We start from the raw sequence: 17,948 nt of genomic DNA, 5'->3' as shown, positions 1-17,948 counted from the left end.
AAGCCATATCTCAGACTGGCTAATAAAAATAAAAGATTAAGATGGGCAAAAGAACACAGACACTGGACAGAGGAACTCTGCCTAGAAGGACAGCATCCCAGAGTCGCCTCTTCACTGCACACACACACACACACACACACACACACACACACACACACACAAGAATGATTTATTTCAGCTTTTATTTCTTTCATCACATTCCCAGTGGGTCAGACGTATACATACACTCAATTAGTATTTGGTAGCATTGCCCTTAAATTGTTTAACTTGGGTCAAATGTTTTGGGTAGTCTTCCACAAGCTTCCCACAATAAGTTGGGTGAATTTTGGCCCATTCCTCTTGACAGAGCTGGTGTAACTGAGTCAGGATCTAGGCTTCTTTGCTTGCACACGCTTTTTCAATTCTGCCCACAAATTTTCTACAGGATTGAGGTCAGGGCTTTGTGATGGCCTTGACTTTGTTGTCCTTAAGCCATTTTGCCACAACTTTGGAAGTATGCTTGGGGTCATTGACCATTTGGAAGACCCAGTTGCGACCAAGCTTGAACTGATGTCTTGTGATGTTCCTTCAATATATCCACATAATTTTCCATCCTCATGATGCCATGTATTTTGTGAAGTGCATCAGTCAATCCTGCAGCAAATCACCCCTACAACATGAGGCTGCCAACCCTGTGCTTCACGGTTGGGATGGTGTTCTTCGGCTTGCAAGCAACCCCCTTTTTCCTCCAAACATGATGATGGTCATTATGGCCAAACAGTTCTATTTTTGTTTCATCAGACCAGAGGAATTTCTCCAAAAAGTACGATCTTTGTCCCCGTGTGCAGTTGCAAACCGTAGTCTGGCAGTTTTGGAGCAGTGGCTTCTTCCTTGCTGAGTGGCCTTTCAGGTTATGTCGATATAGGACGCATTTTTACTGTGGATATAGATACTTTTGTACCTGTTTCCTCCAGTCTCTTCACAAGGTCCTTTGCTGTTGTTGGGGATTGATTTGCACTTTTCGCACCAAAGTATGTTCATTACTAGGAGACAGAGCGCGTCTCCTTCCTGAGCGGTACGACGGCTGCGTGGTCCCATAGTTTTATACTTGCGTACTATTGTTTATACAGATGAGCGTGGTATCTTCAGGCATTTGGAAATTGCTCCCAAGGATGAACCATACTTGTGGAGGTCTACAATATTTTTCTGAGGTCTTGGCTGATTTCTTTAGATTTTCCCATGATGTCAAGCAAAGAGGCACTGAGTTTGAAGGTAGGCCTTGAAATACATCCACAGGTACACCTCCAATTGACTCAAATTATGTCAATTAGCCTATCAGAAGCTTCTAAAGCCATGATATTATTTTCTGGAATTTTCCAAGCTCTTTAAAGGCAGTCAACTTAGTGTATGTAAACTTCTGACCCACTGGAATTGTGTTACAGTGAATTATAAGTGAAATAATCTGTCTGTAAACTATTGTTGGAACATTTACTTGTGTCACGCACAAGTAGATCCTAACCGACTTGCAAAAACAATAGTTTGTCAACAAGAAATTTGTGGACTGGTTGAAAAACGAGTTTTAATGTCTCCAACCTAAGTGTATGAAAACTTCTGACTTCAACTGTATATACAATCGGTTAGGACAGCGTCGGGGGTGTGCGCATGTGTGGCGTCGAGGTGTGTGTGTGGTGTGTGTGTGTGTGGTGTTGGGATGTGTGTGTGGTGTTGGGGTGTGTGTGGTGTTGGGGTGGGTGTGTGTGTGTGTGTGGTGTTGGGGTGGGTGTGTGTGTGTGTGTGTGTGGTGTGTGTGTGTGTGTGGTGTTGGGGTGTGTGTGTGTGTAGTGTTGGGGTGTGTGTGTGTGTAGTGTTGGGGTGTGTGTGTGTGTGTGTGTGTGTGTGTGTGTGTGTGTGTGTGTGTGTGTGTGTGTGTGTGTGTGGTGTTGGGGTGTGTGTGTGTGTGGTGTTGGGGTGTGTGTGTGTGTGGTGTTGGGGTGTGTGTGTGTGTAGTGTTGGTGTGTGTGTGTGTGTGTGTGTGTGTGTGTGTGTGTGTGGTGTTGGGGTGTGTGTGTGTGTGTGTGTGGTGTTGGGGTGTGTGTGTGTGTAGTGTTGGGGTGTGTGTGTGTGTGTGTGTGTGTGTGTGTGTGTGTGTGGTGTTGGGGTGTGTGTGTGTGTAGTGTTGGGGTGTGTGTGTGTGTGTGTGTGTGTGTGTGTGTGTGTGTGTGTGTGTGTGTGTGTGTGTGTTGGGGTGTGTGTGTGATGTTGGGGAGTGTAATATTCATCTGAAGGTCCTTCCTGCTGCATCTAGCCTTGGTCCACTCTAGTCAACGACATAACGAGATCATTAGTAACATTAACATCACAGGGCTACTAAGCAGCGCGTGTGTGTGTGTGTGTGGTGTTGGGGTGTGTGTGTGTGTGTGTGTGTGTGTGTGTGTGTGTGTGTGTGTGTGTGTGTGTGTGTGTGTGTGTGTGTGTGTGTGTGTGTGTGTGTGTGATGTTGGGGTGTGTGTGTCGTGCTACAAAAGGCAAAGAAAAAGCACTGAGCACAGGGATGTAGGAGGGGGAGGGAGGAGGGAAAGAGATGGTGAAAAAGACAGACAGAGAGCGAACAACAAACACAGAGAACCTTAACCATTCCTGTCCTCCACCAGACTGCACTCACAGAGAGCGAACAACAAACAGAGAACCTAACCATTCCTGTCCTCCACCAGACTGCACTCACAGAGAGCGAACAACAAACAGAGAACCTAACCATTCCTGTCCTCCACCAGACTGCACTCACACATCATTTACTTCCCTGACACAACAGAAGAGAAGAAAACATTCTGTCACACCCACCGCCATCTTAAACACATGTTTAGAGTGTCTATTATATTATGAGGAAACATAATCTTAAACACATGTTTAGAGTGTCTATTATATTATGAGGAAAAACAACATCAGCGTTCAACATTCACAACCCTGTTAGAAGGTGTGTGTTAGAATGATTAATTCCAATCAATCAGCTTTTAATCAGTTTCTCTGATAGCATTACCATGTTAGATATAGTCCCCCCAGGCTGGTGAGGTACTACTGTAGTTGGCTGTTGTTCCCAGGCTGGTGAGGTACTACTGTAGCTGGCTGTTGTTCCCAGGCTGGTGAGGTACTACTGTAGCTGGCTGCTGTTCCCAGGCTGGGGAGGTACTACTGTAGCTGGCTGTTGTTCCCAGGCTGGTGAGGTACTACTGTAGCTGGCTGCTGTTCCCAGGCTGTTGAGGTACTACTGTAGCTGGCTGTTGTTCCCAGGCTGGTGAGGTACTACTGTAGCTGGCTGTTGTTCCCAGGCTGGTGAGGTACTACTGTAGCTGGCTGCTGTTCCCAGGCTGGTGAGGTACTACTGTAGCTGGCTGCTGTTCCCAGGCTGGTGAGGTACTACTGTAGCTGGCTGCTGTTCCCAGGCTGGTGAGGTACTACTGTAGTTGGCTGTTGTTCCCAGGCTGGTGAGGTACTACTGTAGTTGGCTGTTGTTCCCAGGCTGGTGAGGTACTACTGTAGCTGGCTGCTGTTCCCAGGCTGGTGAGGTACTACTGTAGCTGGCTGTTGTTCCCAGGCTGGGGAGGTACTACTGTAGCTGGCTGTTGTTCCCAGGCTGGTGAGGTACTACTGTAGCTGGCTGTTGTTCCCAGGCTGGGGAGGTACTACTGTAGCTGGCTGTTGTTCCCAGGCTGGGGAGGTACTACTGTAGCTGGCTGCTGTTCCCAGGCTGTTGAGGTACTACTGTAGCTGGCTGCTGTTCCCAGGCTGGTGAGGTACTACTGTAGCTGGCTGTTGTTCCCAGGCTGGGGAGGTACTACTGTAGCTGGCTGTTGTTCCCAGGCTGGGGAGGTACTACTGTAGCTGGCTGTTGTTCCCAGGCTGGGGAGGTACTACTGTAGCTGGCTGTTGTTCCCAGGCTGGGGAGGTACTACTGTAGCTGGCTGTTGTTCCCAGGCTGGGGAGGTACTACTGTAGCTGGCTGTTATTCCCAGGCTGGTGAGGTACTACTGTAGTTGGCTGCTGTTCCCATGCTGGTGAGGTACTACTGTAGCTGGCTGTTATTCCCAGGCTGGTGAGGTACTACTGTAGTTGGCTGCTGTTCCCATGCTGGTGAGGTACTACTGTAGTTGGCTGCTGTTGCCAGGCTGGTGAGGTACTACTGTAGTTGGCTGCTGTTTCAATGTTGGCGGTATAAGAGTCTGTGTCGGACTGTAGGCTGCGGTTCTGTAGTCCCTGTGGGGTGTGTGTGTGAGGGGGACTGTAAGCTGTAGTTGCTTAGTCCCAGTGGGGCTCCAGCACAAATGAGTTGACTCCCCCCTCCTTCTCTCCCTCCCTCGCCCACAGCCATACTGTACGTGATATGATCAGGAAAATTGAGCAGTGTGAAAATGAGAAGGGAGATTGCTTTCTCCTCTCCCTGGTAAGGTACCGTGTGTTATTAGGACCAAGGCTAGATGAGTTGGACCTGTCTGCAGGTGGGCCCAACAAAGCGAACAGCCAAGCCATACTTTTTGAATCAACATACTAGGCTCACCCCAACAGAGAATGTGTAACCCTAATGCGCCATTGGTTGATTCGGGTGCATCATGTCCTCTTATCTCATTAACAGTTGTTGTCAAACAGTCTGGAAAGACCGTTCTCTTCCTCAGTGAATTCTACTAGATGAAAAGCCAAAATGACTATATCAAATCAAATCAAATTTATTTATATAGCCCTTCGTACATAAGCTGATATCTCAAAGTGCTGTACAGAAACCCAGCCTAAAACCCCAAACAGCAAGCAATGCAGGTAGTAGAAGCACTATAACATCCTCACATTTAAAGCAGACCTGATTGTTTAAATTTCACACTACTAAAACGTTCTATTCTCGAAAACCTAAAATGACTACTATTTAGAATGCAAGTATGGGAATTGGGACACGTCCGATGTGTTTGTTTTCTGTGACATTGTTTTTGTTTTGTTTTGCATTTCCTGTGTGTATTTTTGTCATTCAGAGCTCATCTGTATAAAGAGGACTTGGTCCGAGTTTGTCATTCAGAGCTCATCTGTATAAAGAGGCCTTGGTCGGAGTTTGTCATTCAGAGCTCATCTGTATAAAAAGGACTTGGTCAGAGTTTGACTCCCTGATAAAATATGCTGAATCAAGCTTTCAGGGGAGGATGGGACTGACTGAGGATGACCCATGGTATGCTGTGGGTGAGGTAGTAGAACATATATTACAAGGTAACATAAGTCTGCTAAAGGAATTGGGCTGGAGGATGGGACTGACTAAGGATGACCCATGGTATGCTGTGGGTGAGGTAGTAGAACATATATTACAAGGTAACATAAGTCTGCTAAAGGAATTGGGCTGGAGGATGGGACTGACTGAGGATGACCCATGGTATGCTGTGGGTGAGGTAGTAGAACATATATTACAAGGTAACATAAGTCTGCTAAAGGAATTGGGCTGGAGACAGTGTTAGATAGTGCTCTATACATCACAGTACTCAACACTCTCTCCCTGGTACTCTGACAGACACAATACAGAGACCTTGAGACTAAGGTTCAATCTGACATTTTTGTCAAATAAGAGTTAGTTCCCATAGGAGTGAGTCCCATAGGAGTTAGTCCCCATAGGAGTTAGTCCCCATAGGAGTTAGTCCCCATAGGAGTTAGTCCCCATAGGAGTTAGTCCCCATAGGAGTTAGTCCCCATAGGAGTTAGTCCCCATAGGAGTTAGTCCCCATAGGAGTTAGTCCCCATAGGAGTTAGTTCCCATAGGAGTTAGTTCCCATAGGAGTTAGTTCCCATAGGAGTTAGTCCCATAGGAGTTAGTCCCATATGCATATACAGATGGTTCTTGAAAAAGTACTAGACTAGAAAGTTCTATCTGCATAAACCCCAATGCAAGCCAATCAAAAGCCTGAACAAATACAGACGGACCAATCAGAACCACACGTCTTTGCCAGTAAAAACTGAACATGTCTAAAAACTGGACTGTGTCAGATAGGACCTTACGGCTCTGAAATATCAATCTGGGTTCAACATTAAAGGTTCTATCTGCAATTGCACCCCTCTAAAAATTATATATTTACAAATGTCTCAGGGTTTTGATACTCTGCACTTTAGGAACCTTTAAGGTGAGGACCTTAATGGGTTATGAAAGAAGAAGAAGTCACTACAAAACAGTTCTGAGATCTGAAAACTTTGATGCTCAATATCTTCGAACTATGCTTTGAATAGATAGAACCTCATCAAATCAAATCACATGTTATTGGTCACATACACATGTAGCAAAATGCTTATCGTCCCAACGTCACACAGTGGCAATCTAACACTTCTAGACTGTCCCTGTCACCAGAGGAAGGGCTGGAGCATCCAGGAGAGGTAACAGGGTAGCCCAGCAAAACATGAAAAGCTCCCCCTAGGAGGGGGGCATCGCTGATGTGATCTTCCGGTCCGGGTTGGCGCCCCCCTCGGGTTCGTGCCGTGGGGGGAGATCTTCATGGTCTGTACACGGCCTTGTCTCAGGGTAGTAAGTTGGTGGTTTGAAGATATCCCTCTAGTGGTGTGGGGGCTTTTTACTCAATCACCTTGTCCCGGTCCTGATGTTTTCAACTCTCTAACTCTCTGCTATGAAAAGCCAACTGACATTTACTCCTGAGGTGCTGACCTGTTGCACCCTCTAACAACCACTGTGATTATTATTATTTGACCCTGCTGTTCATCTATGAACGTTTGAACATCTTGGCCATGTACTGTTATAACCTCAACCCAGTACAGCCAGAAGAGGACTGGCCACCCCTCAGAGCCTGGTTCCTCTCTAGGTTTCTTCCTAGGTTCCTGCCTTTCTAGAGTGTTTTCTAGCCACCGTGCTTCTACACCTGCATTGCTTGCTGTTTGGTTTTTTGGGTCTGGGTTTCTGTAGAGCACTTTGTGACATCGGCTGATGTAAAAAGGGCTTTATAAATACATTTGATTGATTTAAATAAATGTTATTGATGGTCCCTGAACAGCTTCCGCATCACAGCATCACAGTCTCACAGCAGCAGTCAGGCTCCAGCTTTAGTGTGGATCAGCTCTCCTAACTCAGTTCTGTCTGGCTACCCCTCACTACACTGCAGGTCTTACACTAACTCTGACAGTTATGTCTGGCTACTCCTCACTACACTGCAGGTCTTACACTAACTCTGACAGTTATGTCTGGCTACTCCTCACTACACTGCAGGTCTTACACTAACTCTGGAATCACACATTTACAAGAGCAAACCTGCTACAGCTACCAGACCTGCTTTTACACAGCGTTCATCCCAACCCTGAGGGCTGAGCTACAGTAACAGGGGACTTGAGCAGAGTGTTTCAATCACTAATACATGCCAGAGTAACACAGACACAGAAAAAAAGCTGAGTGAGGGTTTCAAAACAGGACAAGTAAACAGTTTGTTTTCTTACTTCCTGTGTGTGTGTGTGTGTGTGCCTGTGTGCCCTCTCTCTCCCTGCCACACTCAGGGCAGAGCAGTACTGTGTCCACGGTTCTCCAATACTCTCCACCCTCAGTCCTGGCCCTGCGTGCATCTAATCAGCATATAAAGCTAGCCATCAGCCTGGTGGAGCTGTACTACCAACTAACCATCTAAAGCTAGCCATCAGCCTGGTGGAGCTGTACTACCAACTAACCATCTAAAGCTAGCCATCAGCCTGGTGGAGCTGTACTACCAACTAACCATCTAAAGCTAGCCATCAGCCTGGTGGAGCTGTACTACCAACTAACCATCTAAAGCTAGCCATCAGCCTGGTGGAGCTGTACTACCAACTAACCATCTAAAGCTAGCCATCAGCCTGGTGGAGCTGTAGTTCCAAGGCCATCAGACTGTTAACCAACTACTCATCTAAAGCTAGCTAAGATGGCACAAACAGACCTGGACCTGAGGTGAGCAAAAGTGTGTGTTGAACCCTTTATCCCTTGCTTGTGTGAGTGAGTGAGTGAGTGAGTGAGTGAGTGAGTGAGTGAGCAGCCGTGTGAGAGAAAGAGAGCAGCCGTGTGTCCATGTGTCTGTCCGCGTGTGCGTGCATCCATGCGTGTAGACGTGCGTCCGTCCGAGCCTGTCGGCCCTTCCATAGAGACTGACCTGCATCTCCTTCTCTCCGTACTTGGAGGGGTTCTTGCTGCCCTGGCTCTTCCTGCGGAGTTTCTTCAGTTCAGCCTGACACTTCTCCAGACTCTCTCCCTTACTCTTGTGCTCCACTTGGTACTTCTTCAACGCAGCCTGAAGGGGGCAGGAGAGAGCACACAGAAAGTTAGTTTATCAGCAATGGGGAGAACAAGTTGCCCTTTTAGAGTTTATCTTAGGTCAGTGTCTAGGGGGCAATGTCCCCCTATATGGATCTGTCATAGAGTATGTAACAAGTTGCCCTTTTAGAGTTTATCTTAGGTCAGTGTCTAGGGGGCAATGCCCCCCTATATGGATCTGTCATAGAGTATGTAACAAGTTGCCCTTTTAGAGTTTATCTTAGGTCAGTGTCTAGGGGGCAATGTCCCCCTATATGGATCTGTCATAGAGTATGTAACAAGTTGCCCTTTTAGAGTTTATCTTAGGTCAGTGTCTAGGGGGCAATGTCCCCCTATATGGATCTGTCATAGAGTATGTAACAAGTTGCCCTTTTAGAGTTTATCTTAGGTCAGTGTCTAGGGGGCAATGCCCCCCTATATGGATCTGTCATAGAGTATGTAACAAGTTGCCCTTTTAGAGTTTATCTTAGGTCAGTGTCTAGGGGGCAATGCCCCCCTATATGGATCTGTCATAGAGTATGTAACAAGTTGCCCTTTTAGAGTTTATCTTAGGTCAGTGTCTAGGGGGCAATGTCCCCCTATATGGATCTGTCATAGAGTATGTAACAAGTTGCCCTTTTAGAGTTTATCTTAGGTCAGTGTCTAGGGGGCAATGTCCCCCTATATGGATCTGTCATAGAGTATGTAACAAGTTGCCCTTTTAGAGTTTCTCTCTCTAAGGCCCTGTGTGTACCGTCTATTAGCCTCCTGAAGCCCTGTCATCTTAACTGTCTGAGCACATCTCAACAGCTGTCTATCATGTGGCAGTGCTGGAGACAGACCATTATGGGAGGGTTCATCAGGATTACCATGATGTGTGTGTGTGTGTGTGTGTGTGTGTGTGTGTGTTCTGATCCTCCCTCACATTCACTTCAACACGTTATCTCCCACTCCCACCCTAGCCACATCCAGTAATCTGGCCTATTCCATGACTAACACATGTGATTCAACTCATCAAGGGCTTGATGATGAGCTGACCAGTTGAATCAGGATCACACAGTGTGGAACAGAGGGGGGCTCAGGAAGAGGTTTTATGGATAGAGATAATGTAAACTTTGTACTGGTCTCTGACTAGCAATCTATATGGGAACTTTGTCCAGCGGATTGGTAATCTATGGTAAGTTTTCCTGTTCAACCGTTTGGCATTTCAGGAACGTAATAATTTTTAAGACAGAGAGAGAGAGAGAGATAAGTCAAGGAAGCCTGGTTTGTTGTAAAGTAAGCCTATTGTACTTTATATTGGTTTGAGAGGATGAATCGTTCATTTCCGACAGGCAAACGGTACTTGAAGACTTGCTGCTATAGCAACTCTGTGCTTTTGTCTTGATAAAACGTAACGTGTAGCCTACAAACGAGACAATTAACCCTTTAATTATCTGCACGTACAGACGTGTGAAATATTGCATTATTCAATAGTGTAATATGTTTTTAGAATAAAAGTGTGTCATTGTTGAATTGTTTGTGCTTTACTGGCTAGTGGCTCCTGTGATACTGACGCTCAATTTGGGGCGGCAGGGTAGCCTAGTGGTTAGAGCGTTGGACTAGTAACCGGAAGGTTGCAAGTTCAAACCCCCGAGCTGATAAGGTACAAAATCTGTCGTTCTGCCCCTGAACAGGCAGTTAACCCACTATGCCGTCATTGAAAATAAGAATGTGTTCTTAACTGACTTGCCTAGTTAAATAAAGGTTACAAAAAATACAAAAAATTCAATTTGAGCTGCGGTCCAAGCCACAACGAAAGGTAAGGGTGTAATGTGAAAAGTAGAATTCTCTTTCGCCACCCGGTTCCTCAGACTCTCCTTCATGTCTCGTAGTGGGAAAAGGGACGAGGTCTTCAGGTGGCTTTTATTTGTTCATGTTGTTTACCGCCTACCCCTTTTCAGATATACCAAAAAGATGCTCTAAAAATGCATTCCTGATAAATTAGTGGGATTTTGTCTGAGTAGAAGTCAGTGAGTGAGAGAGTGAGAGAGAGAGATTCCTCCATGGGGAGTAGTGTAGCTACAAGTTTCCTTCCTGATGGAAAATGTCTGTTTTTCCTGAAATGACTCACAAGAAACATGAATAATTCACAAAGCAAAGCCATTGCTATTATCGCTGATGCCATTTTTAAAGGAATTCATTACTGTGAATTGATGCCATTGTAATACCCAGAACAAGGCTAGGTTCAAAATGGCCCCCTATTCCCTATTCCAGGGGTACTCAACTCTTACCCTACGAGGTCCAGAGCCCGCTGGTTTTCTGTCCTACCTGATAATTAACTAGATCCACTTGATGTCCCAGGTCTAAGTCAGTGCCTGATTAGAGGGGAACAATGAATAAAAAAAAGTAGTGGAACTGGCTTCAAGGTCCAGAGTTGAGTTTGAGGGCCCTAGATAGTCCACTACTTTTAATGAAATTCCATAGGGTAGTAGTGCACTATATAGGGAATAGGGTGCCAGAGATGGGTGATAATGTATAAGGACTCTGGCTTGTTTGACAGATGGCATTCAGAAAGGAAAAGGGTGTTCTGTGTGTGTGTGTGTGTGTGTGTGTGTGTTTTCCTATTGAAAAAAAGAAGCATCAGAGGATTACTGAACCAATTGATCGTTGATCTCTTATCAGTGTAACGGAACAGAAACATCTCTGATGGGTCTATAGCGGCAATAAAAAAACAGAGATTCATTGTGGGTATAGCCTCCAGTTACTACAGAATGAGGCCTATTTAACATCAGCTATTGGCAGGGTTCGGTTTGAACCCAGTTTCATAAGAGTTCCCAGAACACTCACTGGCAGTATCCAAAATGGCATCCTATTGCCTATACAGTGTACTACTTTTAACCAGAACCCTATTGATTTTGGTCAACAGTAGTGCACTACATAGGGAATAGGGTGGTACACACTGGGAGGTACACACTGTCGCCCACAGAACAGTGTGACAGAGAGAATAAATAAAATGGACTTCAAAATAATAATAGAATTCTAAGAAAGACCGACCACAGACTGCCGGACGGAACAGAGACAAACAAGCTATGGAGAGGAGAGGGCTGCTGGAGGGATACCTGGATGTCCACACAGAGAAACAGACAGAAACCTTGCTTACGTTTGTATACGATCACGTCTCTATTATGCATGGGAATACTTGGGGAACAGATTTCTTAAAATAAAATCACTTGGAGATTATTTTCTGGTGTTTTTACAGTCTTACAGTATTTCCAACAATGAAAATAAATATATATATATATATATATATATATATACATACACACTACTTTTTTTGGCTCAGATAGAAACCCTGCGGGCCGCCAATTGGGGTACCCTGGCGTAGCATACCCAACAGGCTAATGCTACAGCTAGTGTACCCAACAGGCTAATGCTACAGCTAGTGTACCCAACAGGCTAATGCTACAGCTAGTGTACCCAACAGGCTAATGCTACAGCTAGCGTACCCAACAGGCTAATGCTACAGCTAGCGTACCCAACAGGCTAATGCTACAGCTAGCGTACCCAACAGGCTAATGCTACAGCTAGCGTACCCAACAGGCTAATGCTACAGCTAGCGTACCCAACAGGCTAATGCTACAGCTAGCGTACCCAACAGGCTAATGCTACAGCTAGTGTACCCAACAAAGTCTAATGCTATAACTAGCGTACCCAACAAAGTCTAATGCTATAACTAGCGTACCCAACAGTCTAATGCTATAACTAGCATACCCAACAGTCTAATTCTACAGCTAGTACAATGGTGTATGATGATGACAGCACCACCTCGTCCCCCTAACCTGCAGCACAGCCACACTGCTGCTCCTCCACATGGAGTTGGCTGGTTGCAGCCCGCTCACAGCCCACTCATTCTAAGTATATCACTCCTGCTGCTTCAGACTTCAATGCATGCTGCAGGAAATGTTAGGTTGTAATTCTCTCTTTGCTTATTGGTTATGTCGTTTCTAAATATTCTAAAGAGTTGTTTTCTCAAAAGCTTCATTTTCCGGAAAAGGAGCCGTACTGTTTAAATGGAGGTCCAGAGTACGAACACCAAACACTTTGGCAAAGACATGGGCTGAATAACTGTGGTGCTGAATAACTGTGGTGCTGAATAACGGTGGTGCTGAATAACTGTGGTGAAGGGGGACAGGAGGTGAAAGACAGACATGGTCTGAATAACTGTGGTGCTGAATAACTGTGGTGCTGAATAACTGTGGTGCTGACAGGGGACAGTAGGTGAAAGACAGACATGGTCTGAATAACTGTGGTGAAGGTGGACAGTAGGTGAAAGACAGACATGGTCTGAATAACTGTGGTGCTGAATAACTGTGGTGCTGAATAACTGGTGCTGACAGGGGACAGTAGGTGAAAGACAGACATGGTCTGAATAACTGTGGTGCTGAATAACTGTGGTGCTGAATAACTGTGGTGAAGGTGGACAGTAGGTGAAAGACAGACATGGTCTGAATAACTGTGGTGAAGGTGGACAGTAGGTGAAAGACAGACATGGTCTGAATAACTGTGGTGCTGAATAACTGTGGTGCTGACAGGGGACAGTAGGTGAAAGACAGACATGGTCTGAATAACTGTGGTGCTGAATAACTGTGGTGCTGAATAACTGTGGTGCTGAATAACTGTGCTGCTGAATAACTGTGGTGCTGAATAACTGTGGTGCTGAATAACTGTGGTGCTGATGGGGGATAGTAGGTGAAAGAGAGACATGGTCTGAATAACTGTGGTCTGAATAACTGTGGTGCTGAATAACTGTGGTCTGAATAACTGTGGTGCTGAATAACTGTGGTGCTGAATAACTGTGGTGCTGAATAACTGTGGTGCTGAATAACTGTGGTCTGAATAACTGTGGTGCTGAATAACTGTGGTGCTGAATAACTGTGGTGCTGACGGGGGACAGTAGGTGAAAGGGTAGCTGTTCAAACACAAAGTGTGTGTGTGTGTTTGGGCCGGGATGATAATCGTTAGTATGTTGGGAAGGAAACAGAAAACAAAGCGGATTTAAAACTTCTTAAGGAAAACAGCCCGCATGTTGGAAACAAACATCATTATGTTGTCATCCAGAGTCCTGTATTTTCCCCCCAAGCTACAGCACACAATATTCTACAGCAGGTTTTTAAAAGGAACAAAGAGTTAAATATGCTTTGTGTTTTCATTTTTGGCATGGAAAAACCATTGCTATACGGATATCGTCACAGCCCTAGTGTGTGTGTGTGTGTGTGTGTGTGTGTGTGTTTCAGCCATTTAGTCAGATGCTCACCGTCAGGTAACGAGCATCCAGCTCAACCTTCTTCTCCAGCTCAGACAGCAGCTCGTTGTGGAAAGACTTCAGCTGCATGGACAGACATATGGAGAGATTGAGGGGTGTAGAGAAGCACAGGGTTAAACGGTGACATCACTCTCACAACAGAACAGAGTTAGGACCAGGTGTTCATCCTGATCATGTGATCATATAGGAGGAATATAATATATTTGAAGCCTTAGAGTAACACAAATACCTGCTTATAACGCTGGTTTTACAACAGCTGTTTTTTCTATCCATCGGCAGGACAGAACGGCAGCTTCAGGTACGCTCAGGGGAGGGGGCGTGTCTTTATTAACAGGACAGAACGGCAGCTTCAGGTACGCTCAGGGGAGGGGGCGTGTCTTTATTAACAGGACAGAACGTCAGCTTCAGGTACGCTCAGGGGAGGGGGCGTGTCTTTATTAACAGGACAGAACGTCAGCTTCAGGTACGCTCAGGGGAGGGGGCGTGTCTTTATTAAGAGGACAGAACGTCAGCTTCAGGTACGCTCAGGGGAGGGGGCGTGTCTTTATTAACAGGACAGAACGTCAGCTTCAGGTACGCTCAGGGGAGGGGGCGTGTCTTTATTAAGAGGACAGAACGTCAGCTTCAGGTACGCTCAGGGGAGGGGGCGTGTCTTTATTAACAGGACAGAACGTCAGCTTCAGGTACGCTCAGGGGAGGGGGCGTGTCTTTATTAACAGGACAGAACGTCAGCTTCAGGTACGCTCAGGGGAGGGGGCGTGTCTTTATTAACAGGACAGAACGGCAGCTTCAGGTACGCTCAGGGGAGGGGGCGTGTCTTTATTGTGGCAGGGCTTACAAACTATCACGCATTACAAAGGGAAACCCAGCCGCGAGCTGCCCGGTGACGCAAGCCTACCAGACGAGCTAAATACCTTCTATGCTCGCTTCGAGGCAAGCAACACTGAATCATGCATGAGAGCACCAGCTGTTCCAGACAACTGTGTGATCACACTCGCCGTAGCCAATGTGAGTAAGACCTTGAAACAGGTTAACATTAACAGGGCCAAATGGATTACCATATTGCATACTCGGCGCATGCGCTGACCAGCTTGCAAGTGTCTTCACTGACCACCATAGTCCCTGTGCCCAAGAACACCACGGTAACTAATCTAAATTACTATCGCCCTGTAGCACCCACATCTGTAGCCATGAACTGCTTTGAAAGACTTGTCATGGCTCACATCAACACCATCATCCCAGACACCCTGGACCCACTCTAATTTGCGTACCTCCCCAACAGACGACACAATCACAGGCAGCAGAGAACTGGAACTGAGGTGTTGGCTTTAGGGATGATCAGTGAGATACACCTGCTGGAGCGCGTGCTACGGATGGGTGTTGCCATCGTAACCAGTGAACTGAGATAAGGCGGAGCTTTACCTAGCATGGACTTGTAGACTGGAGCCAGTGGGTCTGGCGACGAATATGTAGCGAGGGCCAGCCGATTAGAGCATACAAGTCGCAGTGGTGGGTGGTATAAGGTGCTTTAGTGACAAAACGGATGGCACTGTGATAAACTGCATCTTTGCTGAGTAGAGTGTTGGAAGCAATTTTGTAGATGACATCGCCGAAGTCGAGGATCGGTAGGATAGTCAGTTTTATAGGGTAAGTTTGGCGGCGTGAGTGAAGGAGGCTTTGTTGCGGAATAGAAAGCCGACTCTTGATTTGATTTTCCTGGAAGGAGAGTTTAGAGTCTAGCCAGACACCTAGGTACGACACTAGAAGAGCAGTTGGAGGCCACGGAAGGAGTGCTGTATGGCATTGAAGCTCGTTTGGAGGTTAGATAGCACAGTGTCCAAGGACGGGCCGGAAGTATATAGAATGGTGTCGTCTGCGTAGAGGTGGATCAGGGAATCAATCTCTACTTTACTGTCCCAGAACTTTTTGGAGTTGGAGCCACACTGCCCTTTCCCACCTGCGGATACAGACAGAAGGAACACCTACATGAGAATGCTGTTCTTAGACTACAGCTCAGCATTTAAATCAAAGTTATTTGACCTCTATTCCTACAGTACACCATCTCCTCTAGCAATCTGCTTACGATTGTGTCATAAATTCCTTATGAAGGTTGATATACCCACCATCTCCTCTAGCTGTACTTGGATCTGTCTGTGGACCTCAGCCATCTGAAACAGCACGTCCCCTAAAGAGAAACACACAGAGCAGATGTCAACAAACATCCCTCACTACAGACAGGGGAGAGAGTGCAGGAGAGGGCCCTTTCCCACCTGGAGAGAGAGAGGAGGAGAGGGTACACCATCTCCTCTAGCAATCTGCTTACGAGAGAGAGCAAGAGAGGGGAGGAGGAGGAGGGGAGAGGGGAGAGAGGGGAGAGAGAGCAGGAGAGGGGAGAGAGAGAGCAGGAGAGGGGAGAGAGAGCAATAGAGGGGTGAGAGAGCAAGAGAGGGGAGAGAGAGCAAGAGAGAGCAGGAGAGGGGCGAGAGAGAGCAGGAGAGGGGCGAGAGAGAGCAGGAGAGGGGAGAGAGAGAGCAGGAGAGGGGAGAGAGAGCAGGAGAGGGGAGAGAGAGCAGGAGAGGGGAGAGAGAGAGCAGGAGGGGAGAGCGAGAGCAGGAGAGGGGAGAGCGAGAGCAGGAGAGGGGAGAGAGAGAGCAGGAGAGGGGAGAGAGAGAGCAGGAGAGGGGAGAGAGATAGCAGGAGAGGGGAGAGAGATAGCAGGAGAGGGGAGAGAGAGAGCAGGAGAGGGGAGAGAGAGAGCAGGAGAGGGGAGAGAGAGAGCAGGAGAGGGGAGAGAGAGAGCAGGAGAGGGGAGAGAGAGAGAGCAGGAGAGGGGAGAGAGAGAGCAGGAGAGGGGAGAGAGAGAGCAGGAGAGGGGGCAGAGAGAGCAGGAGAGGGGGGAGAGAGAGCAGGAGAGGGGGGAGAGAGAGCAGGAGAGGGGGGAGAGAGAGCAGGAGAGGGGGGAGAGAGAGCAGGAGAGGGGAGAGAGAGAGAGAGAGAGCAGGAGAGGGGAGAGAGAGAGAGAGCAGGAGGGAGGAGAGAGAGAGAGAGCAGGAGGGAGGAGAGAGAGCGAGAGAGAGAGCAGGAGAGAGGAGAGAGAGCAAGAGAGATCCCAGTGTGCAGAGAGCCCATGCAGCAACACAACGACACAACAGACGCACTAACAGACAGAGGACAGACTGGTAGCCAGGATGGTGCATGGTGGAACATTTGGATGTCTCAACAGGAAACACATTTAACAGATAAATAAAATACAATGACACATTAAACAAGACAGAAAGGAAAGGAGAAGGGAAGGAAATGATGCAAATAAACGAGAAGGACATCTTCTAAAGAAGTTGTAGTGAAAGAAACTTCAAAAAGTGGTACAAGCAAAAAATATATATTATTCAAACTTTATATAACTGGTGCTGTTTTATGTGGAGATCAAACATATTGGTTGGTTGATCTTTATATTGGCAATATGACAAATAATAAACAAAAAACAACAGTTAATCTCCAAACGAAAGAGGAGTAAGAGAGAGAGAACTAAAGAAGGAGAGGGAGAGTCATGCAGCCAGTGGAAGATTTATCCTGGTGTTTTTAATATACCTACACGCTGCCTCTTCTGATTATGCAATGCATTGTAAAGAAAAGGAACAAAATATCTAGATTGAGAAGGACAGACCTTGAGAGACAGAAATACACAGAGAGAGACAGAAATACACAGAGAGAGACAGAAATACACAGAGAGAGACAGAAATACACAGAGAGAGACAGAAACACACACAGAGAGACAGAGAGAGAGAAGAAGAGAGAGAGACATTACAAAGAGGATGGAAACAGGTTCCCATTACCAAGTCCAAACCCTCCTTTAACACCAGAGGAGTATGGACTAGACTACGTTTCTACTCTAAATACACATGGGTAAAATAGCCAGACCCAAAGTCCATTTCTGATTAAAGCAAAGCCATTTACAATGGAAATACATTTTCAAATAGCACATTTATTAAATGTGTGAAATATTTGTGAAGAACCTCGACCACAAAGTCAAAACTAGTCTTATAGTTCTGTGTTTGATGACCCTTTACTAAAGAACATAAAAGAGTCTACGTCTTCAAACCTTAGAAATCTGTCGAAACTGAAATTCTTAAAGTTCTATCAGGGAACTCAAAGGAATCAGAGAACAACTTCCATCAAGTCCTCAGAACCATCTGATGTTAAGAAGATGGGGCCTGATCCATCTCAGTTCTAATGTTAAGACTCTGATCCATCTCAGTTCTAATGTTAAGACTCTGAACCATCTCAGTTCTAATGTTAAGACTCTGAGCCATCTCAGTTCTAATGTTAAGACTCTGATCCATCTCAGTTCAAATGTTAAGACTGAACCATCTCAGATCTAATGTTAAAAAGACTCTGGTC

The 17,948-nt window shown here is 46.3% G+C and overlaps 1 protein-coding gene across 5 annotated transcripts in view; it reads right to left on the bottom strand.

Annotated features, from left to right (window-relative positions):
- Window positions 1-17,948, bottom strand: part of LOC139421600 (BAR/IMD domain-containing adapter protein 2-like) — a 134,385-nt gene that overhangs the window by 30,250 nt on the left and 86,187 nt on the right. For all 5 annotated transcript variants that reach the window (XR_011635653.1, XM_071172654.1, XM_071172651.1 and 2 more), the window contains exons 4-6: window positions 15,674-15,735; window positions 13,542-13,613; window positions 8,106-8,243 (exon numbers count right to left, since the gene is read on the bottom strand). Coding sequence is in view for 4 of the 5 variants with exons in the window: in XM_071172654.1 (XP_071028755.1) it covers window positions 8,106-8,243; window positions 13,542-13,613; window positions 15,674-15,735 (272 nt within the window). In the remaining variant the exon portion in view is untranslated. The remainder of the gene's footprint in view (window positions 1-8,105; window positions 8,244-13,541; window positions 13,614-15,673; window positions 15,736-17,948) is intronic.

The sequence above is a fragment of the Oncorhynchus clarkii genome, chromosome 12 (assembly GCF_045791955.1).
Source record: "Oncorhynchus clarkii lewisi isolate Uvic-CL-2024 chromosome 12, UVic_Ocla_1.0, whole genome shotgun sequence".
NCBI classification, from domain to species: Eukaryota; Metazoa; Chordata; class Actinopteri; order Salmoniformes; family Salmonidae; genus Oncorhynchus; species Oncorhynchus clarkii.
This window is presented reverse-complemented; position numbering and strand designations above follow the sequence as displayed.